The sequence below is a fragment of the Zootoca vivipara genome, chromosome 2 (genome assembly GCF_963506605.1).
Source record: "Zootoca vivipara chromosome 2, rZooViv1.1, whole genome shotgun sequence".
Classification (NCBI taxonomy): Eukaryota; Metazoa; Chordata; class Lepidosauria; order Squamata; family Lacertidae; genus Zootoca; species Zootoca vivipara.
In genome coordinates this window covers 32,955,349-32,980,097 of record NC_083277.1, presented here as the reverse complement: position 1 = coordinate 32,980,097, position 24,749 = coordinate 32,955,349, and the positions used below count along the sequence as shown (strand labels likewise).

General features: G+C 40.1%; 1 protein-coding gene across 1 annotated transcript in view; it reads right to left on the bottom strand.

The window, feature by feature from the left end:
* Window positions 1-24,749, bottom strand: part of LOC118080810 (contactin-4) — a 532,292-nt gene that overhangs the window by 189,819 nt on the left and 317,724 nt on the right. The window contains exons 5-6 of the mRNA XM_035106605.2: window positions 14,063-14,189; window positions 12,670-12,845 (exon numbers count right to left, since the gene is read on the bottom strand). Coding sequence (XP_034962496.2) covers window positions 12,670-12,845; window positions 14,063-14,189 — 303 coding nt within the window. The remainder of the gene's footprint in view (window positions 1-12,669; window positions 12,846-14,062; window positions 14,190-24,749) is intronic.

The window sequence follows — 24,749 nt, the reverse complement described above, 5'->3', positions numbered from 1 at the left end:
ATAATGGTGCTACATATTCATTCATTTACTTACTTACTTACTTACTTACTTACTTACTTACTTAACTACCTCCCAACCTCGGTTCTCAAATGCCTTGGTACTCAAAAACTTGGAACCCAAACACTGGAAGTGTTTAAATTTATGCTCCGTTTTGAGTGCCACACTTCCGTTTTGAACGTTACGCTGAGGTCAGTCTGTTTTTGCTATTTATTTTGCATTTTTGTTTTTGTGGCTCTTCTTGTTTTGTTTCTGTGACTGTGTGGAACCAAGTTCAGCTACTGATTGATTGATTGATTGTGTGACTGCAGTACATTGTTTATTGCTTTCATTTTATGGATCAATGGTCTCATTGGACTGTAAAATTCATGTTTTAGGGGTTATTTTTTAAAGTCTTGAATGGATTAATCTATTTTGCATTACTTTCTGTTGGACAGCGTGCCTTGGTTTCGGAACGCTTTGGCTTTGGAATGGACTTCCAGAACAGATTAAGTTTGAGAACCAAGGTACCACTGTATTTCATTTCATTGAACTCAGTAAAGTGATCTCCAAACCAAGAATTGCCCAGACCAAAGATCTGCATTGCTTTAGAAAGGTTGCTGGATTACGTAATGGCTTCAGACCATACCCTGGGATCTAGGCACCATACTAGGATCTGCCTCAACTTTTGTTTTCTGGTTGATTTGTTACCAAGCAGCCAGACAGGTGGATGCTAATTGTTTGTAGAATAGGTGATTGAACAAAGGCTCTAATTCTTTTCATTAGAGATATGCAGGTTTTTCCCATTGGAGGTAATTTTGGGTATACTTTTGTCCCCCGGCCCCCATCCCCCCCAGCCTTAAGCACATTCCCTTCAGGATTGGTACTGTATTTACCGCAGTGTTGGTGCTGACCTTTAAAGCCCTAAACGGCCTCGGTCCAGTATACCTGAAGGAGCGTCTCCACCTCCATCATTCTGCCTGGACACTGAGGTCCAGTGCCAAAGGCCTTCTGGCAGTTCCCTCGCTGTGAGAAACCAAGTTGCAGGGAACCAGGCAGAGGGCCTTCTCGGTAGTGGCACCCGCCCTGTGGAATGCCCTCCCATCAGATGTCAAAGAGAAAAACAGTTACCAGATTTTTTAGAAGACATCTGAAGGCAGCCCTGTTTAGGGATGCTTTTAATGTTTAATAGATTATTTTATTTCATTTTTCTGTTTAATAGATTATTTCATTTCATTTTTCTGTTTAATAGATTATTTCATTTCATTTTTCTGTTTAATAGATTATTTTATTTCATTTTTCTGTTTAATAGATTATTTTATTTCATTTTTCTGTTGGAAGCCGCCCAGAGTGGCTGGGGAAACCCAGCCAGATGAGCGGGGTATAAATATTATTATTATTATTATTATTATTATTATTATTATTATTATTATTATTATTTACTGGTCTTTTGAAAACTATTGGGTCCTCATTGAAGTATTAATTATTCTCTTTATATCATAATATTACCATTACCCAGCAGACTGAAATAGGTTACAAATAGTTTAAGGTCTTACATTATGTTTCTTGAAAACTCAAGTGATTTCTCTGGGCAATACGAATGCATTATTGTTGTTGTTGTTGTTGTTGTTGTTGTTGTTGTTGTTGTTGTTGTTGTTATTCAGAATGTTCCAGTTCCATATTCTAGCTGGCATTTGATTGGTCAAATAAAATTTCTCCAATTGACTGATAAAATATTATGAAATAATGGTTAGGTATGCAAAACATGCATTTATTGGAACAACTTAAAAAATAATACTTGTACTAATTACAGAAAACGACAGTCACCAGAGTTCAGTCCTGCCCAGTCACCATAGCTGCCAAGTTTTCCCTTTTCTCGCGAGGAAGCCTATTCAGCATAAGGGAAAATCCCTTTAAAAAAGGGATAACTTGGCAGCTATGCCAGTCACTCCTATAGATTTTACTGCTGTGTTTTCTGTGAACCAATGCATGATTATAAATTAAGTAAATCTTATTTTAAAACTTACTTTACAAGTGGCCGCCTGATTCTTTGTTAAGTGGAGTAAGACAGGGAAAGCCAGCTTACTTCATAGCTGGACTTGCTCAAAACAAGGCTTTGCAGCCTAATTCCAATTCTTTTTATTTTGCTGCCAAGGGTGGGATTTTAAAACACGGTTCAAGCCACACATGTGTGCACCTGGAAGGATAAATTTGAATTAATATATCCTCCGCTGCCTATTAAAACCCATCCCACATTTGGAAATACCCTTCATTCCATGGCTGAAACTTCCATAGTTCCTGACTCACAGCTCAGCTCAGACAGCTTCCCACTTCTATTGCTAGAGCAGTTGAGGGCACAGCGAGTGCAGAGTTAAAAGGATGTGGACCACACTTATCTTACATATAAGTACTCAGAGCATAAGGTGATTCTTTCAGATGGGTTTTTGAAGAAGCAGAACAGGAAGGGAAATGTGTTTTGCAGAGCTGCTCTATCGCACTTGTATAATGAAAATAGGTAAGGTAGAGAGACTGAAAAAATGCAATAAATGCTGCATTAGAAAGAGGATGACAAGTTTTACACCCCTCCGTAGAGGAGGAAGGGGCAGGAACTAGTTTGTATGTTCAATAGTTTAGGATTGAATGGAATTCATAATGAAACTATAGCTCAGGGCTTGTTGTTGTTTAGTCGTTTAGTCGTGTAAAAAATAAATAAAATAAAATAAAACGTATTTGCCAAGGATATTCTATGGATAAATTTGATAAACAGAATATGTGCAAGAGAAGATGCTGACTTGGCTAGCATGTTGCAAAGAGTCACATATCCCTATTATCTGGTCACCGTTATGCATGCCATATCAGCTCACATGAATGGTCTCCTTCCACAAGCAGCGTAACATATGCAGTGAACTCACACAATGCACAAATCAACTTCAGTGAACAAGACTGTCAAATTTATGAGCTCTCCCAGTTCACGAAAATCGATCTTGGTAACGCGTGACTTATCTCCTTGTACGCTGCACTACACTGAATGAAATTACTCCTTTCAGCTACTCAGTGAATCAACCACTGAAAATGCATGAAACTACCCTAAGGCTAATCACATTTGGGAAGTAAATTATCAAGCACCTATCTATATCTATCATCTATCTATCTATCTATCTATCAATCTATCATATTTTTTAAAAATTACTTTGTTCTTAAATGTAAAAGCTTCTTTAGGATGGCTTGTGATTTTAAAGGAATTGAATTGTGGTGGTGATGGTTAGCAGTAGCTGGTCTACAAGTGTTTCCGTCCTCTGCAGACTCCATAAAGCCCAAAGCCACACAAGAAGGACATGAGTGCAATCACATCAACTTGTGTTCCTTAGCCACTGGTATTCAGGGGCATATTGCCTTTGCTAATGGAGATTATATATAGTTATTACATGACCCATAGCTAATGAGTAGGGCCGGAGTATTGCTCAGGGATTTTTGTTGGGTGGGGGTTGTTGCTCTTATTGAGATAAATTTTTGTATCTTTATTTTATATCTCTTTGTGATTTATGTGGGGTTTTTCCAATTTGGCTGTTTTTTTATGTTCTGTGTATTGTTTGTGACTACTTTTGTTATTTTGTAATTGTGTGTTCTTTTTCATATTGTAAGCCACATTGAGCACAGTCTGACCTATGGAAAGGCAGCATACAAATAAAATTATTAATGTAAGTACATTTGTAATGATAGCCATATCCTTTATATTCTCCATGAGATGTTTTGCAGCACACTATATTGTTTCACGTGGGACGCAGGTAGCGCTGTGGGTTAGACCACTGAGCCTAAGGTTTGCTGATCAGAAGGTCGGCGGTTCAAATCCCTGCGATGGGGTGAGCTCCTGTTGCTCGGTCCCAGCTCCTGCCAACCTAGCAGTTCGAAAGCACATCAAAGTGCAAATAGATATAGGTACCGCTACAGCGGGAAGGTAAACGGTGTTTCCGTGCGCTGCTCTGGTTTGCCAGAAGTGGCTTTGTCATGCTGGCCACATGACCTGGAAGCTGTACGCCGGACAATAATGCGAGATGAGCACCACAACCCCAGAGTTGGTCACAACTGGACCTAATGGTCAGGGGTCCCTTTAGCTTTTTATATTGTTTCACACACCATCTCTTAAGCAGAGTAGCTTTTACAGGGTCACTAGACTTTGCAGGTAAAAACAATAGAAATAGATCTCTAAAAAAGGGTTTCAATACAAATGTACAGGATGAATATGTATGCAGTGAGAATACATGTCGTGCTAGTCCCATGGCAGTCTTACTGCAAGAAAACTGTTCCAGCTCTACCTCAGCCAGTCTCTTCCCCAACAAAACCCATCAACTCCTGATTTAGACCAGTTGGTGGGATACACTCCAGTTGACGTGGGATGCAGACACCAAGATCATGTATGTGGGATGCAACAATCAAGGTCATCCAATAGCCAGAACAACCAAAAATGCAAACAGAACAAGAAATTAATTCGGCAAGCTAATGGTTAGCTCAATGTTTGTTGAATCTATTGGCAGGGTTCACTGCATGTGGGCTGGAGGCTGGCTCGCATGACTCTCCCTCCGCTGTTTGAACGCCCAGCGGCAGCTGGGTAGAGTGGGGGATCTCCTAGACAACTTATCAGACCCTCTTGCCAACAGTCTCAGCATCTCTTCCCATTCCTCCTCTCCCTTTGACAGATACTGCCAGGACCGCCCATTTCTGCTTATCAGACATTTGTGTGCTTCTTCTAATCCACTACGGCTCAGGGGTGTAATCGAAAATACCTAAATTAGGATTAGAACATGATCCTAAAATGCAATTCATTATTAAGGGTCATTCCTGAGGATCACCTCATACATCTCCACAAAGGAAACCAACAGTAGCAATAAGTGAATACTCTGAAATATAAGGTATGACATAACTCTTTTTATGCCAACACAAATATATTGACTGCCAAGCCAGTAAGTGAAGTCACTATGCTTATCTACTCTCCTGATCCATGTGGTCTGAGATTAATCTTTGTGCAGGGAAATGTAATTTTTCAGAGTGTCCCCAAGTCAGTTACCTAGCTTCTGAATCACACTAGTTTTAAAACAGTAAAAAGTCCAGTGGCTTTTTCAATCAATCAGTCCATCAAATTCTGGCAGCTCAATAATATTGGTATGAACAACTGTCGTTTTACAGCAGCAACATCATAACATCCATCAAATAAAATGAAGGAACCAATGTCAATCATTCAGGATAATAAAGTTGTTTCAAAGGTATCATTACATGGGATCAATATTTGCTGCATATCAAATACATTTCACTTATTTTCTCTGAGATTGTATACTTTGGCTGCTTGTGCGCCAGGATTCCTCTTTGTCAGTACTTATGTATGAGACATACGAATTTTATCATTCAGAACAAAATGCATAGTTGGCCCTTATTCGTTTTTCTGTGTGAATTGGCATCTCTTAACAATAATGCCATTTGCTGATCCAGTAAATAAATAAACAAATGTTATGACTAACTAATTAACCATTTTTATTATTTAGTTTTTTCTATAGGGGAATCCAAGTGGAGTTCACTTAGAAGGAATCACACAGCATGATCACTAGGTGTAGGGATGCGGGTGGCGCTATGGTCTAAACCACTGAGCCTCTTGGGCTTGCCGATCAGTATGCCAGTGCAAGTAGATAAATAGGTACTGCTGCGGCGGGAAGGTAAACAGCGTTTTCATGCTCTCTGGTTTCCGTCATGGTGTTATGTTGTGCCAGAAGCAGTTTAGTTATGCTGGCCACATGACACGGAAATGCTAGCTCCATCAGCCTGAAAGTGAGATGAGCGCCGCAACCCCATAGTCACCTTTGACTGGACTTAACCGTCCAGGGGTCTTTTACCTCTCACCTTTACATAGTATAACCATTTCTTTAAAATAATGATGACACAAGTAACATTTGCAGTCCAAAAAAATCAATCAAACTTCGGGTTATAACACTAATTCTGACTATTTGAATCTAAAGGAACGCCCCTCTCCACTACAAACATGGAGTTCCCAACTGATAGGTTTGTTTGGATGGTTTGAGTAGCAGGATGCTATTCAAATGACAAATGTAACCAATGGGGTTAGTGCTACAACTCTCCTCAGGGAGAAAAGAAAATATTGTTGTAGAGTTAAGATAAACATACAGTAGAAACTAATAAATTCTAGGATTGCAATTATTTGGGGAGGGAAGCAAGAAATATAAGATGCAAAGGACAGCCAAACTAGGGCCATTAAGGGAACAATAGAGAGCCACTGAGGGCCCATAGAAGCATAGCTGCCAAGTACCCCGTTTTCCCCGGGAAACCCCCGTATTTTCTTACCATTTCCCGCAGGTGTCCCGAATGGCAGAATACCCTGTATTCCCCCGGACTATGGAGCTCCTGCCGGCGGCCATGTTCTTTTGGTGCCGCGCCCAGCGACTTCTGGCGCTGCGGACATTTTGGAAATGGGCAGAGAGGCGGCAGAAGTCACTTCTATGCACTTCCGGACATGCGTAGAAGCGACTTCCGATGCCACTGTGCCCATTTCCAAAATGTCCGCAGCGCCAGAAGTCGCTTCTACTCATGTCCGGAAGTGCATAGAAGCGACTTCCGGTGCCACAGCGCTGCTGATCCCGGATTTTTCAATCTGAAACATGGCACCAATGCATAGAAGGGCCCTGGGGATTTGGACAGTTGCCAGGGTAACTGCTCTGGAGGAGGGCAAGGGGTTTCTGGGAAGAAGAAAAGGGGGGAAAGCCTGGGATCCATCTTTGAGGAAAGCAGCCTGAAGGTTACTTGTGCTGCAGAAATGTGCATGATGAAAGATCTGGACTTCCTGAAGGTGTAAACATAAACCCTATTTCTTAAAGCATGCCAGTCTCCGCTGTGCCTTCTATTCTCCAAAGGGACACAGACCCTGTGTGTGTGCCTTGACACTGCTTGGCAGAGAAAGGGGCACACACCAGACTTTGGAACAATACAAACCCCTCTTCAAGCTTAACTCTTGGAAAGATTAGACCAAATTCTCTTCATGTCTACTAGCTGCAAATCACACAGAAAGAAAAAATACATTTCACATGAACATAAATTCCAAAACAAAAGAAGTTAGAACTAATCCTAGATGTCTGAGGACTTATAGGTTTATTGTATGTTTATTTATTGATCATTTAATTTCTATACCACTTAATATATTTTAAGTACCTCTAAGCGGTGTAAAAAACTGAATCAACAACAGTCAAGTTACAAAAATACAGTTAAATATGAAAATGATACAAAGTTACTAATATATAAATATATATTAATTCATTTTCCATCTAGCATACACTCCCTCACCCAGGTTTCAAACAAACTCTCAGCTCACCCACAAATGTCTCACAATGAGACGGGTTCCTGGAAACAGTGGATATCACCCTAGTTTTTCACTCTAGACTTGCTTTTTATGGCCAGGCCCAAGGTGAATGGTACTTCTTCAGGCAGTCCCTCTTCACTCGCCACACCCAGTTCAAGATGTGGTAGGTTTGTTGAGTTTTCCAGAGGGTGCAGAGGATGGCGAAATGACTCCCCTCCACTCACAGTTATTTCTTTACCTCCTCCTCCAGCTGTTGAGGAAAAGGCCACTTCCCATTTATTATGATTGAGCTCTTGCAACTCACAGAAGCATTGCATGTGCAGATGTTATCTGAACCCCCCACGTAAGCTTTCCTTCTTTTCTTAAAACTATTCCTAAATCTGATTTAGTTTTGTACTGACACGAAACAAATTTCCACTGAAACATTCATGAACTATATGTGATCTCATATGGCTTAAAAAAATGTAGAGCGCCATTGCCTGATGAATAATCACCATGAGTGATAAGGCACACAACTACTGTATCGGACCCCTGAAAGGCTTTGCTGCAATACTGCCACAATATACTATGATATTATGGAGCAACTTCCTCTAGGGGCCAAGAGGTCAGGCCAGAGCAAACCAAAATGGTGCTTCACCTGAAAACCACTGGACAGCATGGAATGATCAAAGTGGGCTCAGAGCTCTCCCTTAACTCAAAACCAATCTACCGACAGAGCTTCACGATGAACTGCTACAAGCCCTTGTGCACAGCCAGGGAGGATCTTCCACCCCCCTCCCCTCCAAAAAAAAATGTTGAAAGGTCAACCCATGCACTAGGAACTAAAATTTATGAGCAACCAGATTTTTTTCATGGCCACAAGCACGAAGCAAGCGGATCAAAGTGTACCAACCAACACCATAGGTGCCTGTAAGACAAGAAATAAATGTAATAAACCAGAAGGAGAGGAGGCTGCACAGCACTTTAGGAGATCAATTATTTATTTTGCCACTCGGTTATGTGTTAATAATTCATAGCTCCGAAGATCATCTTTCTGAATAGGATGAACAGCATATTGTCCACTTACAGATATAGGCTTAGTTCCTTGTTGATTTAGGCTGCAGTTCTGTAAACAGCTAGGCTGCTTAACTCCCACCGACTTCGAAATGCTTTAAGTAGCCTAACAGACTGCAGAATTTTGTTTCTGAAAAAAATAAATGCTTGCATGCAGTTGTGTTCTTCCGCTGATGGATAAATGTCAAAGGCTTCCATGAAAGGGGGAGGGAGATTATTTTTTTGCCAATTCTCTTCTCTTCCCTGCAGTTTCCCTGCACCCCTATCATGCTGTTTGCTGTTCCGAAGTGTCCTCAACCACCAGGGACAGATGGCTAGAAAGAATAGGGGAAATCAGCAAAAAATGCCTCTGCCCTTTCCACTAATGGAAGCCTCCACCTGATCAAACAGCCTTCCATCAGTGGAGGAAGACAATTGGATACCAGCCAATGTCTTTATGTCCTTTATTTGAGCTATCAAGCTAATATCCAGCAGAAAACAACAGTGCCATGCTAAGCTTCCCCATCCAGTAAAACCATCATAGCATAATCTGAATTACTTCATTCACGTATTAATATTAGGGGCTATGCCCCCTTCTCACTCAACTTGCCAAATCCCTGCCACTCCCCCACATCAAGTCCCTTGAGGTTCTCCTCCTCACCTTGTACAACTATTAAGCTCATTTTTTCTTGGCCTCTTGGATTTTACTGCATGCAAATCCAGGATTGTGATGAAACACTACAAATCCTCCAACAGGGGCTGAGTGATGTCAACCGTACAATTTTATGGATATAGGAAGATTTAGTCAATGAGTATTTGACCATGTTATGAATAATTAAATTCTTACAACTGCAAGCAAAGGTGCTTTTTTAAAAAAGTACCATCAATCCACATCTCATTAGTTATTCCTTACTTTTGTAATTTTTTTTTTATTTTTTTTAAAGCATTTCAAGAAACAATGAGGAAAATTTTAAATGTTAATTATGTATAACATGTCAAGTATTTGAGGGCACATATATAGCACTTTTATCAAAATCAGTTTGTAACCTAAATACATATTTCAGGAATAATTGCTGATCCACTCTGACCTCTTCAAGAGCTTAAATAGCTACTTCAGAGTTTAATCTGCAGGGAATAAGCTACATGAAAAAAATAATTTAGCCCTTAACCAGGAGACAGAGGGAGAGAGAACACCAACATCTTTTAATGATGCCCTTGTATTAAAATTTAACCCTTGAGTATAATGACAGCCTTTTATCTCCAAACTAGATGGGTATAATTTGCCACAGAAGTTAAAATGCGGTATCAGAGGGAAGAAATCAGAGGTCATCAACAACATAATGGGTGGTAGAGATTAAAGAAGGAACTGTGAAAGGTGCTGACTGATAGACTAACTGAAGCTATAACAGTCAAGCTATAAATATCTTATAAATATAAATATATTTTCCCATGCTATAAATATCTTATAGTATGATGGAAACAAAGCATGGAACAGCCGCTGAATCTACAAGTACAGTAGGTCAAGGGCTGCAAGTACGAGAACAGTCAATACAGAGGTCCCTGAGTAGCAAAGTAAGATTTGGGATAAATAGTACTGTACTGGTAAAAATAGAAACCCATGGAGCTATTGAAGTCAAAGGAACTTTTTTTAGTGGTGCATCAAATTACTAGATAGGGGGGAATATTTTGAGATTTCTTCTCCGAAACCAAAAAGAAAGCCTCAGTGAAGGAGGCTTTGTGCTCTGAAGTCAGCTTGGACTTTCAGGAAGTGTCCATTACAGTTCATTTTATTCTATTAGAATTACATACATTTTGGAATTGAAAAGAATACATTATTAAAATTGATGCACATCTTTATTGCTTTTTAGAAGCAAATGATGTGTAATAAACTTAATCCAACAAGAATATTTCAAAATCTAGACAGTTCTGTTTGCCATCTCAGACAAAATAAGTTGACATATATTTTTAGGGGGAAAAAACAAAACAAATTTTAAAAGCCCCCAAACACAACATGCGCTCCCACTCCTTTCATCCTATTTCAAATCAAAATGTGAGTGATGTGTCTGACATTTACTTGATATAAATGTTAAGAATGTGCTGGTTATGAAAGTCACCATTTGCCACTTCACTGCTAAAGAACAAACTTTGCTTATTAAGGCAACCTCCTTAATTAAAAATCAGTCAAGCCAAGCTTATGCTTGCTCATCTATCAAAGCTTCTATTATAGTCCAGATGTTTTCTTGGGTCTACAATGACATACCAATTAAACAAAACACATATTTTAATGTAGCGTGCTCACAATCTTCAAAGTTCTTTCTTTCTATTACAAAACAAATCAACACACACAAAAAGCAAAATTTCCAAACCTGCCAAGTTCAGTAGTTAAAAGGGCACCTCCTATTGATGTCAATTCAATATCCCCCACATTTATTCTGACACCGGATGATTTAGCTATTTATTATTGCTCCTTAAACTCACTGAACCATTTAAGTGGCCAAGTACTGGCTGAATTAATGGTTTTTGCCATTTTATCATCCTCTGTGTGGCCTGAATATATGGTCAGACTGTTGTGGAACTTTCTCACATGGTATGATGACAACAAAAATCTTTTCAAAGCAGTTGGCTTTGAATAATAATGTACCACTGTATAGAAACGTTGTTTGATGAATAGCGAACTTATTTGATTTGTGATGTCTGAGGTACTGGAGAACACCAGGATTCAAGAGGAAGAAGGAGTATTTATGAAGCAATCTCCCTGACAAACCAGCATCTAAAGTTATTAGTCTCCAAGAAACTGTTCATTACCTATGTTTCACAAGAAGAGCACATTTTCAGTCGTTGAACAAACACTATCAGTATATGAGGAGCTGATACTATATTGTAAATTATTTTGAAAAATATAATACTTTGCCTTCCCAATAGCTATTACTTTTCACCAATCATTTTTCAATAAAGCTTGACATAAAAATTGGCTTTTGTTATGGTATATGTTTTAATTTTCAGGTTTAATTTTCAGCATCAATATAATCAGCCTAATTCATCTGCATAAATAAAATGCTGGCCAAGGAAGAGAAATGGTGACAGGGCACAAACAGGAAGCTCACTGAAAAAGTATGTTCTGTGAAACTTAGTAATGTTTCACTTAAGAGGCAAATATATGCATCAATTCCAGTGAATATGCAAACACACACAGGGACATAGGACAACAACCAGCCCTTTGTGTGTTTGCAAGCGGTGAAGCAGATATCTATAATTTATTCATATCTATCTATCTATCTATCATCTATCTATCTATCTATAAAATGGTGGTCACACTTAACAGTGAATACCGTAATGCTAGCCTTTTATTGTGATTCCAGCCTAAATGTATTTGGGGCAGGAGTAAAAAAAAATGATGTAAAACTTTTGACTAATTAATTAACTTTGATAGAGTTATATGACAGCTGAAAACATGGGTGGGACAGAATCAGCCAGCAGTTCAGAATAGAACGGATAACAAACATTTGCAGACAAATAATCTGGTTTTCTGTAACTGACGCATAAAGTCAAAGGACAAATGCCATTTTCAAAGTCAGCAGTGCTGAGTAATCAACAGCTTTTCGTAGATCTCACACTACATTATAAAAAGTCATTGTAAGTTTTGCCTTTTTTGAAGTTCTGAAATGTTAAAAATGTTTTGAAAACTGATGCACCTAGGCTTACAAAACTCCAGTGTCAGGAGAGAAAGATGATCTGATGTTAGATTCGCCCCTCCTTGCTGCTGTGGACACCTCCAATACTCTGGCCCAACACCAACAAAAGAAGGCTGAGGTTCGAAAAACCAAAAGGGAGGCATGCCAATGGCAGCTCTGAAGATCCAAATCCATCATATGGGAGAGATCCAGGCTAGCTCCAGGTAGATTTAGACCCCTCTTATTTCCCCCACACTGCTTACAATGGGAGGAAAACTATTCACTAGGCAAAACAGTGGAGTGAACAAATGCTTTTCTGCCCTCATTTCTGCCCTGCTGATGGTCAACCTGCCTTTGGTTCCCTCTCACAGCCTTAAGATTGCACAGGTATTCTATTAATAATTTCTCATTATATACACTTTTTTCCTTTTAAATTTTCTCTGTAAAAACAGACTAGTCAAAAACGTTTATTTATTTACAGATTGAATAACACATCCTATGAATGAAGATACATTCCAAAAGGAGCTATGTATATATGAGCCTTTAAAGAGCCATCAATTTAATAGTCTCTCTTCCCCCCGCCAACATAATGTTGTAACAAAGTAATATCTACCATATGATATTGTTGCTACTTACACGCAAATTGTAGTTTAGCTTCTCGGCTAACAATTGTTCCAAATGAGTTCGTTGCTACGCACTGGTATGTTCCAGCATCTTGAGTTTTATTGGGATTATTGATCAACAAGCTGCCTTCAACCACACTGTAGCGGTAATCCATACCGATGTCAACAATGGTTCCATTTAACTTCCACCTATGGTACAAAAACGGAAGTGGTTGAATTTTGCTTGGGGGTTGGAGGGGGGAGAGAGAGAGAAAAAGAAATACAACAAATGACCTTCTCTTTATTTCCTAAGAACCATAAAAACACATTTTCCTGTATAAATCTGAAATGTTATGTAACATTTAACCTGATAAGTAATCTTACCAGTCAGTCACAAACCAGATTAATGTTTACATCACTGTTGTGGTACTGCTTTTACTGAAGCTGATGCTCTGGGTGATTACTTATTTTTACGGAATCTTTCAGCTCAAGGGCTAAATCATCCAGTCCAACACCCCACACTAAGGGAAGGTCTATTGTATCCAACACCTTCATTGATTACCTCTTCTTATTTAGATTATAATGTATAAACGGCAGAGGTATGGAAACATAATGCAATAGGGACACAGACATTCCTAGAGGATAAAAAAAATACCCCAAACTGATTTTCCCAGGGCAAATTCCATACATTTTTAAAATGTCCAGAGTAGGTTTATTTCAATTTATGCCATATATATATATATATATATATATATATATATATATATGTTTTTGTTTTGAGAACATTCATGTAACAAACATTTTACTTAAAATTTGTCTGGAGTCTCAAAGTGGCAAACATTATCCTTTCCCTTCCTGCCCCACAACAAACACTCTGTGAGGTGAGGCTGAGAGACTTCAAAGAAGTGTGAGTAGCCCAAGGTCACCCAGCAGCTGCATGTGGAGGAGCGGAGATGCGAACCCAGTTCACCAGATTACGACTCTCCTGCTCTTAACCACTACACCACACTGACTCCCAAACAAACAAACGAACAAACAAACAGTATTTTGGCACTTTAAAGGCTATCATTTATTGTGTGGCATAAGCTTCTGAGTGCCACAGCCTTCCTCAAACATGTGAAATCACAACCCACTTTTACCTCCTTACGCAGTTATTTTGTGCATCAGCCAAATTACACCCTAGTTTATGAAATCATTTGACATAATAAAAATGAGTCTCTTTACAGTCCCACAAGTCTTGGCTTTTTCAATGCTGCTATTGGGTGAATATGGCTGGTCCTTGGAAAGCAAAAACATTAATGTAGACCTGATGGTTTCTTTTCAGTTTACTGGGTTTTTTTTTTGCTCTGACCAGGAGTTTTTTCTCTTTCTTCATAGCAACAGAACATTGCGCCCCCCTCCAAAAAGTTGATCGATATGCAACAAACCTTATAGTTGGTTTAGGATTTCCCTTCACTTCACAGTTGAGTTTGACTTTCTTTTCCTCAGAATCCAGTGCAAAAACAACACTGCTTGGTTCCTGGATGAAAACTGGTCCGTGCAGCGTGTTATCATCTGTGGTATACATAATAATAAAATTAACATATATTTCATGTAACTAAAACCAACCCACTATTTCTTATAAGGAAGACAATCTGGCAGTTTGAAGTGTAACATCCAACTTACATTCAGTTAAGAGAGCTCCTTGGAGGAAAAGAAGAATGGATATACAGTAAATTTATAAATAAGGAGTAATCAAAATAAAAAGTATCACTCCACCTTGCCTCAGTTTGAGGTTTGGAATCAAGGGGGAAGGGTACCCCTAAAAACTAAAGAAAACTGAACAGCCTGAGATTCAAGTATGTGAGAAAATGCCTTCTCCCAAACATTCTCTCCATTTTTTAAGATCAGTTAAGGAGGCCTTTCTGGTAGTCCTGAAAATGGATGAGATAAGTAGTGCTGGGGCCCATAGTTGGGCTTCTTCAGTGGCAGCTCTAAAACTTCTTACTGAAGTACACCTTGCCTCAAAGTTAAATCTTTTTAGAAGCAAGGTGAGGATGTACCTATTTCACCAGGCAGATGGCAATGTGTAACCTGTCTGTGGTTAGTTTTGGATTGTGTCACTCACTATTTTAAGCTTTCTTTCTTAGTTTATGCTATGCTTGTCTTGTATTTCTGCTTTAATACCTTTTAGAATATCTATGAATGTGTTTTAATGTCCTGTACATTGCCCTGTGACCTAATGGTGAAAGGAAGCATGTAAATTCCTAAATAAAGAAATGGACAGATAAACCAAGAGAAATTTTGTTGTTGTTGTTGTTTTTAAAAAAACCCTAAAGAAAACAGAATCTGGGTCACAATCAGGATATTCAGGGTAAACACTGGATTTTAGATGTGGGTCCTAAGCAACCCCGGCGTGCAGGGACAGATTTGCCTTAGTAGGTGTGCAAGGCAGAGCAATCCATGTTTCCAGGCTACATATAGTCTTAGAACACTTGAGTTCTCAACTGAACAATCCTCCGTACCATCCTACTATTTGTAATGGTTGCCCTCATAACAACAGGAGGGAGGGGGATTTCCTAATACTGAAATGTCAGTCACATTATTTTTCTACCCTGGCACACATGGAAATAGCTTTACTTCTGGATTAAGAGTGACTGAGCAGTGCACAGACCTGATTGGCCACAGAAACAGAGATTGACCGAAATGCCTACATAAGCATCTGTAAAATCGTAGAAGTATAAAATGTGGGACAGAGAAGAGTAGTGTTAGTTCACAGAAAAGGACTAGATGCTATAAAATCAACTAACTAACTAACTAACTAACTAACTAATTAACTAAAGCTGGTAAACATTTGCCATGGACGGTAATAATGTTAAGGGTCTTGCACAGTTCACTTCTTTGATTGAAGTGAGTTTGAGACAAAACTTTTGGAGTTAAATGGAGTTCATTAATGGAAAAGGAGGAAGGCAGATCATTGCTTCGATATGAAAACACAGTTGGGAATAAATGGTTTTAAAATGCAAAAGTGATCTGTACTGTATGCCTTATTATTTTAGTGGGAAAACGTGAGTGATTACTAGGCAACAAGAAAAGACAAAAGGCAGAAGGTGGAAGGCACTGCATATCGAAGAACAACAAACCCCTCACATAGCAGAAGTTTCAACAAACCCCTCACACAGCATTCATGTTCCATAGTTCATCACTGTGAAAAGTATAGTATTCCTGAAGCTTCCAAGAGCAACGGTTTTAACAAATAACAATGAGATTTGTTGCTGAAATATGAAAGTAGATATTTCTTTCTTTTAGTCAATGGGTCACAGAAATGACCACTAAGCTGCTTTTGTATGAATATAATAGTCCTGAAAGTGGATAGAAAGAGATGTTCTTTGGACTCAAATAGGAAATAAAACAAAAACGTCTGTTGGAAAAAGGCTCAAGGTGATTTTGAGAAAAGTGAATGAAAATAACTATTATCAAAACTGATCTGGATGTACTTAACTTCCACTCTTGCTATGACCTTTGGAAGGATATTTCAGCAAAGTATGAATATATGGCTAGAAAAGGTCTCAACAACACACCACTAACATACTCTCTAATGCATACCTGGGAATGTACTTGGCACCATGGATGTTGCAAGAGGAGATGTATCTTCCAGCAATATCCTATGCATGGTTGCTCAGAATTAAATCCCACCATGTTCAATGGAGCTTTCTCTCAAATAAGCGTACACAGGATATAACCTTAATCTTTAAGTTTCCAAAAGCAGGGCAAAGGGATGTGTCTGTCAGGTGTTGAGGCAACATCCTAGCTTGTGTCTACCCCATTTACCTTCGAGCTTTGCTTTGAACCACTGAACCATGTAACCTGAAATCTATGTTTAGACTGCATGGTGATTTTTGGAATAAAACCTTCATTAGTAACAGAACTGCAATTTCAAGTACTGTGACTATGAGTGGGTTAAGCAGAACTAAGCTGCAAACAGAGGTGGCATAATGAAGTCATGATAACCGACAAATTACACTTAGCAAGTCCTAGAGTCCATGAAGCTCACACCTGAGGGTTCTAAAACAGCTTAAATCTGAAATTGTTGCAATTTTTAAATATGCAATTTATCTCTAAAATTGGTCTGCTTACTAGAGAGTTGGAAATCAGCCAACACCACACTTATCAGAGAAGCCAGGAAACTACACATCATTACATAAAGCTCAGGTACAATTGCCAGTTGCTTTGTGGCTGCAGAGGTAGGGAGAGACAAACAACATTTGGGGCTTTTAAGCTACGATAAAAGGTAGAATAAGATGCAGAAATCTATCCCTGGTATGGGACAAAGTGGAGAGGGAGAAACCCTCTCTCATAATACAGTCATACAGTGGATCCCGAACACCTTGGTACTCGGATGTTTTGGCTCCCAAACGCTGCAAACCTGGAAGTGATTTTTCCGGTGTGCGAATGTTCTTTGGAACCCGAACGTCCGACGGGGCTTCCGCAGCTTCCGATTGGCTGTAGGAGCTTCCTGAAGCCAACTGGAAGCCATGCTTTGGTTTCTGTTCGACTTCCGAGGTATGACTGTACCGGAACTCAGGTCCATCCAAAGAAGTTGAATGTTGGAAGATTCAAAGAAAGCACTTCTCACAGCACAGTTACACTATGAAATTTGCTCCTCCGAGATGTAGTGATGGCCACCAATCTGGATGGCTCTGAAAGGGGATTAGACAAATTCATGGAGGATAAGGCTACTAGCAATGGCTACTGGGCCATGATGACTATGTTCTCCCTCCACAGGGGGGGGGGAGTGGTGTTGAACACAGGTCCTGCTTGTGGGCTTGCCTTAGGCATCTTTTTGGCCACAGTTGCAACAGGATGCTGGACTAGATGACCTGACCCTTTGACCTGACCCAGCAGCATTCTTCTTATATTCTTGTGAATATAAGTCCTTTAGTTGTGTCCAGTAGTGCTGGGATTTGTCACTGTTACATTCAACAAGTTAGCTTGGGAAAGATGGAAAAAGTAAAAAGTTGCATAATGCAGTGCAAAACTGCAGGGATATGTCCCTTTGTTTCTGACATGTCCATTTGTGTTTTCAACCGCCTCAAGAAATAGCAATCACTCACAAAGAACTTGGGGTACAAAAAAGTATTAGTTATGGAAAGTTAATAAACCTGTGCCGAATATGTAGATGGGGTTTGGTTTTTTTGGTGAGGGCAAGAGAAATTACATCAAAACGATGACAGTTCAGCAGTTCAGGTCACTATCTGCATTTGAAAATGCCAGCAATGGGCACCTTTTAATATTTGTCTTTTAAACAACGAAGTTCTTTCTCTTATCCAGACAAAAAGAGCCCATTTACTAGGTTTGAAGAAAATAAATTACATGGGCTAAAGAAAATGAGAAATTCTGAGAGCAGCTGTCAGCATAAAAGCAGAACAAAGGGGGAAATGGGGAAATGACAACAATGCACAATTATCATTATTTAACTGGTTATTCTTCTCCCCTCCCCCCCCCAGCCCTTTTAATTACTACCACTGTATAGCGGAGATAACCAAGTTCATAATCTGTTTAGTCGGCAGCCGATACAGTCCTTTAGAAAGAAAAGAGTTTGTGCATTATTCTACCCATTTGGGGGTTAAATTCTCAGATGGTGTGAATCAACACTAAATACAATAGTCTTACACAGTATGCACCTGTTGGCCATCTGGAGCAAATAATTCAGACACTCAGCTATGAATGAATGATACAAAATTGTTCTCTGGATTTCACACAGAGACAGAGAATGCATAGAAGCTGAAATCCTGTGACCACATATGTGTTTTATTTCCTTAAAAATTAAAATTGACAACTATGTGATGAATACAGACAGCTTCAGCGAAATAATGAACATGATGGAAAAGCAGCAGGACACAGCCTAGAGGAAAGAATAGCCTGATATTCAACAACACGACTAGTAGAAACATACCCATGTATCACAATATTTAAATCAGCCAAACCACCCAAAATCTCCCCATATTTTCTTCTAGTTATTTTTTTTTGGGGGGGGGACCTACAATATGTCAGTCTGTACTCTGAATGTATGGGATGCTTAGAGCACACTTCCTTTTTGGCCTGTCACAGGACTGACAAGAATTGGTGGTCTCAGGAGTTTCTGAGGAGACTGCAGTGGTAGTTCTGCACTCACCCTCCTGCATTCTACAAATATGAGTGGGTCAACAGCAAGAGCAAGGAGGCGGAACTACCTCTCATATGCAATGTATTTTCCACCCACACTCAGAAAAGCAGCTGGGTCAACCTTTGGAGTCCCTTCCAATTCTACAATTCTATTATTCTCGGGGAAATCAGCCCCGAGTGCTCACTGGAAGGACAGATCCTGAAGCTGAGGCTACAATACTTTGGCCACCTCATGAGAAGAGAAGACTCCCTGGAAAAGACCTTGATGTTGGGAAAGATGGAGGGCACAAGGAGAAGGGGACGACAGAGGACGAGATGGCTAGACAGTGTTCTTGAAGCTACAAACATGAGTTTGACCAAACTGCGGGAGGCAGTGGAAGATAGGAGTGCCTGGCATGCTACGGTCCATGGGGTCACGAAGAGTAGGACACGACTAAATGACTAAACAACAACAACACTATTCTATGGGTGCTTGTCATTGAAAAGAAAATTAGACTATGGCACATGTTTATCCTGTGAGGTCCACTTTAGTCATGAGTAAGGATTTCAGAGAACTCTGATGGAAATGGGAATGGCAATTGCTAGGGCTCGTTTATTTGTTCCATATCCAGAACGGATATCAATCAAGTAAATACAACCAGTATTTGCAGCTGTTGCTGTTTTTGTGTTCATTTCACAAGCAGTACGTACCGGTAATTGGTTATCTCCCCCCCCCTTTCCATTTGAATTGAAATGAATAGGATGGAATAATGTAACAACAATGTCATTTTGCCACAGTGAACAGCGAGATGAATAAAATAACTTTTGGTGGAATATGAACTGCAGTGGAATGGAAACAATGCTGCACACTCTGAATACAGGGATAATGGGATCAGGTGCCTTCTTACAGCCCTAGTCATAAGGGTTGATTTTATCTGGGACAGAGCTCTCTAAATTGGAGCTGTTTATGAATAAGAAATTATTGCACACACATTTAAGACAGAGCAAATAGTCTCATATATTTAATTCAGTCGAAACCTGCTCTGTGCGTGTGTGTGTGCGCACACACGCACGCACGCACGCACGCACACATAAAGCCCAGTCTTTAAATGTAAGTAAGAAGGTGAAGCATTTCAGCTGTAACTCTTCGTTAGATGCACTGATTGATATTGTTAGCAAAATGAAATTTGGTTTATGTTAATTGAAAGTTATGGCCAATTTGAGAGAAGGCTTAATTGAATATTTTGCACTTTGGGGGAAAGCTAATAACTAAACTGAAGAATATTTTTGGATTATATCCAGTGTAAATAATTTTTGAAAGATGTCCTTGTTTTCTGCTCAGGGAATTTATTTTAGATACCTTTTTATAATATAAATGGAAAGAAAGGCATACTGAATTGAGACTCTGGATTTCTGTAAGATAAAAATGAACCTTGGGAAGAGTAACTGTTCTAGAAAACTAAGAAGTAAAATGGTTAAGACAGCTGAAGGGCATCACTCATTAAAATTAGTGACTGTTTTTTAAAAACTAGTCTGCTACATCAAGTGTTATGTATTAGTGTATATTGTTTTCCCTCAGGACCTTGACAGTTGTTTTAGGAGGGAACTTTAGGAGGGAACTTTGAATTATGTTTGATACATTGTTTGAGCCAGCCTCTATAAAAGCAGGCCAGCTCAGCGATGCAGTTCAGTTCTGTTCTGGCTTCCGAATAAAGAGCTTCTTGAAGAATCAGTGTCGTCTACCCACTATTTAATATCAAGTCTTCCAAAAATGGAGGGTGGGGGGAAGAGAACTAAGGCTGCAATATCCTATCAATACTTACATGGGAGTACCATCTATGGCAATCTCTGTAGTGGCACCTAAGCTATGAACTCCATACAGAGGTGTGTCCAGACCCTTCACTACACAGTAAGATCACAGCTTAAGTGGATTTTACTTCTGCAATTGCAGAATTTTTTAAAACAGGAGAGCACAGGACACATCAAAAGGGGCAGTCCATGATCTCTGCAGAGCTTTCAGAACCTGCACAAATGCTTCCCATAGCCCAGAAAGAAAGACAGAGAGCTTAAAAAGCTCTTTCTGCACTGTGTTTTCACACCACAGAAAGAGCTGTAAAGACATCCACCTTGTTCAATGGGCTATGGGAAGGTCTTGCACGAGCTCAAAAGGCCTGCAGAAGATCTTGGACAACCCCATGAGATCTTGCACTAGCTTCATCAGGTAAGACTGAACGTGTGGAGTCATTCCGACTTTACATGGTTTTGCCTTTACACACTATCCCACCAGAACATAACCCCATGCAAGAAGTGATCCTAGTATATAGCTTTTGAAATGTGCTGAAGCCACACCTCTACCCCCTTATTTTTTGACATGTATATATGTGAACCCATCCTATTCGTCTAACTGTAAATTATGTTAATATTGTACTTCTGCATTGTTGTTACCCACCCTTAACTCTTTGTCAGCATATTAACTTCCTAATTGAACCCTTCTGTTTCACTTCCAACAACCTTATGGTTAAAGCCAGGTAATAAATCTAATAAATAATCAGAACAGCAGCAGCAGTGTCACGGACCATGCTGAGGAGGGCTGCACTGAGGAGGAATGGTGGGAGCCACCTGCTCTCCCTGCTCCTCCTGCATCTTCTCAGAAGCAGAAAGACAGTATAGAGTTGGAACAGTGGTTTGCAGAGGGGCATAGTTCAGAAGGCAGAAGCTGGGAAATACTGGATGGGAAACAACTAGGAGAAGAAACACTGGGGGAGAGAGGGATAACAGATTCACAGTCTCTGGACAGCATTCCTCCACTCAACCCAAGGTCGAGAAGAGCTCAGAAAGTCTCAGAACAGAAAGCACAGAGGGTACGAACTCAGATTACAAGAGGTAGGAGTGACACAGATTAATAGGGATGGAAGGGGTGTAAGCCTAATTGGGAGCACTGCCATTCTGGGTAGACACTTTATTTTGTCCTTTGCTGTGTTTATTAAAGAAACTAACTGGACGAGATGGTTGGACAGTGTTCTCGAAGCTACAAACATGAGTCTGACCAAACTGCGGGAGGCAGTGGAAGACAGTGAGTACCTGGCATGCGCTGGTCCATGGGGTCACGAAGAGTCGGACACGACTAAACGACTAAACAACAACAACAAATGGCAAGAATTTCTTTAGTTTGATCTGCGCATTTTTGGCCATGGGGGAGAAAGATGATTTCCCAAAGCCTGACAAGCAGCAACAGTGCTCACAGTGGAAGTGAGATCAGGTGCTATCACTCTTGCTTGGGACACATGCATCTGTAGACTACTTTTCTGTGTTGAGGGAATAATCCCTTCCAGAACACGTATAACCCCAGACACAGGGTATGTGGGTTTATCTCTAATGTTCGAATCTGGTGTGTGGAATTAATAAGACAAATGGGGTTTGCATTATCAAAGAGAAAACATATGCATGCGCAGATGACAATTTCAGTGTGGGAAAACCAATCCGGTAATGTGCATCTCTGGTGTGTGCAGCATAAAAACAACAACTTGAAATGTAATGGGGAGGGAGGGGGAAATGACCTTGCTGTGTTTAAGCCGCTGATGTGTACATAGCCCTTAGACTCCATCAGAAGTAATCACAAACTTCCTACCCTGCTATTTAAAGAAGGGTTTAGGCAGAATCAATGTACAAATATTTGCGGATAAGAAAATAGTTGCTGCTAATTCTGTAGATAAATTGATGTTCCTGCTAGATAGAAGACGGTTGCAAATAATCAGTCTGATGAATTTCTCTTAAAAGAATGGCCTGGAAACTAATTTAAGTGACAGCAGAGAATGAGAGAAAACTGCATTTCATAATGTATGGTGTTCTTAAAATGTGCACTTTTTGCCGTATCTGCATGATGGTGTTACGTGGCGCCAAACATGGCGTTCTGGCAGAGGTTGGATGGATGCTTAAGTTGACATTCCTGCATTGCAGGGGGTTGGACTCCAACTCTACAATTCTATCATTATCTATCTCTCCCTCCCTCTTTTTGCAACCACCCCACTCTCTGCAGCCCCTTCTCACTCTCTTTCCTTCTTCCTATCAGCCCATTAGGTTGTTTCAGGAGACAAAAATTCCTCTGTAAGAGGTATGAAATGAAAGCTTGCACCTTGCGTTTCTTGCTTCATTTGTTACCTTTGGCTTTCCACTTCCCATCCCTGCTCTCCCTCCATGCTCCCCACCACCGCTATCCTTGGGCAAGGACCATAGTTCAGTAGGGCCCAGATTAAATCCTTGGCATCACCAGTTACAGCATGAAAAGAGCTGAACGAAACCCTTGGAGAGTCAGTGTCAACAATGCTGATGGTCTGACTCAGTCTAAGGCAGCTTTCACTGTTCTTATTAAATTAGTCAAAGGGCCCCATGTAGCCCTTGGCCCACAGGTTCCCCTACCCCTGCTATAAACTTTAAAGGGTAAATGACCTGGCATATTTTATTAGGCATTTCAGCTTCCATGCATTTCTGCCTCCGTGTTTTCCTTAAGTATCATAATAGGATAACTGCTAAGCAACTGTGCTGACATTTCATACGATCTACTTGTCAAAACAGAAGAGTCCTCCTGTGCTTCACTTCACAATTAAAGAAGCAGGCTGCATTGATTTATTGATTTAGTCCCTTTATTTATACGCTTGCTATTTAGTTCCCAAATTTGTCTGCAGCTACAGGAGGCCCGGCTTTATAAAGTGATTTTTGCAGATGCGGCAATTTAAAACCAGATGACAATCTTATAACAGTGCCGGTGCACATGAGCAGTCATTTCACTCTGCTGCCAAATTAATAAAACCACCACAATCACAAACGCTTTTGTGTTGCCTTGATGTGGCAATGTTTCTAAATATATGCAGCTTACCATATTAATCCTCAGTGCTCTGCTGCAGTTATGAGCTGCTTTTATTCTTGAATTATAAAATAAACAACAGCCTTGTTCACACTTGTACCTTAACCTCAGAAGAAGTGTGGACAAAGAAGTAACCGATGCTTTTAATCAGTGATGTGTGAATTAATTTTCAGGAGGAATGAAAAGTAGGCATTAAGGGGAAGAGTTCTCAATCCTTACTCAGTTTTAATGAAGTTATGCTTGTATCTTAGGTCAACTCACTGATTTTATGCAGTTAAAAGATGTTGAGCAGTAAGAGAATGGGACATGTTGCCTTTTAACTTATTTCTGGGCATGAGTAGCGACACCTCCTTCCTTGGGACCAGGAGGTAGCAAACCGAAACTGATTTATATCTGAAGTAAGGGGCTCCTTGTGCTCAGTCTGAAACCTGAATGGTATTGAGCACTGAACTCCCAAAATACAAATGGCACAAAACACAAGGCAGGTGAAATCAGAAAGCATAGGAGGAGAATGTCCTTTTGGCCATGACAAGAGATGGGATACACCAAGAAAGAAATTCATCTGGCTGCTCTGTCCCTAGGCATCAATCTGCCACCAAGTGATGCCATGTCACAGCTTTGTTCTGGGGCAGAATCCAATAAGGTTGATCAGGCAACCGCCCATCTCTGATACAATTCTAGAGTACATAAAAAGGGACAACCTGGCAATATACATACAAGAGGTAACAGTGAACTCTGTGAAAGCGGCTCCTTAAAAGTGGCTCAAGAGCATTGTAAGTGTGACCCTAATCCAGGCAAAAGCAAAGCGTAGCCATCCTCAGTCTGTGCCAGCTTCTGCTTTGCACCTTCTCCTCCCTTTAACTGTTAGATACAATCTCTGTTGTGACCCCTCAACCAGCCCCTCACACTTCCAAGATGAGGATACAGATGAAGAGTAAATAACAGGCTGCAGTTGAGCCCTCCTGGCCTCTCCTACCTTTCTCAAGCTTGGAGGGCAAGCTCCCAATAGCACCCCCATTTCAGCCACAGAACAGACACCCTTTTCCCATTTCTTGATTCCACATCCCATGTGAGACACAATAATGGTAGGTGGAAGAACTAGTCTCCTTACCAAAAGTGTGAGGACAGAG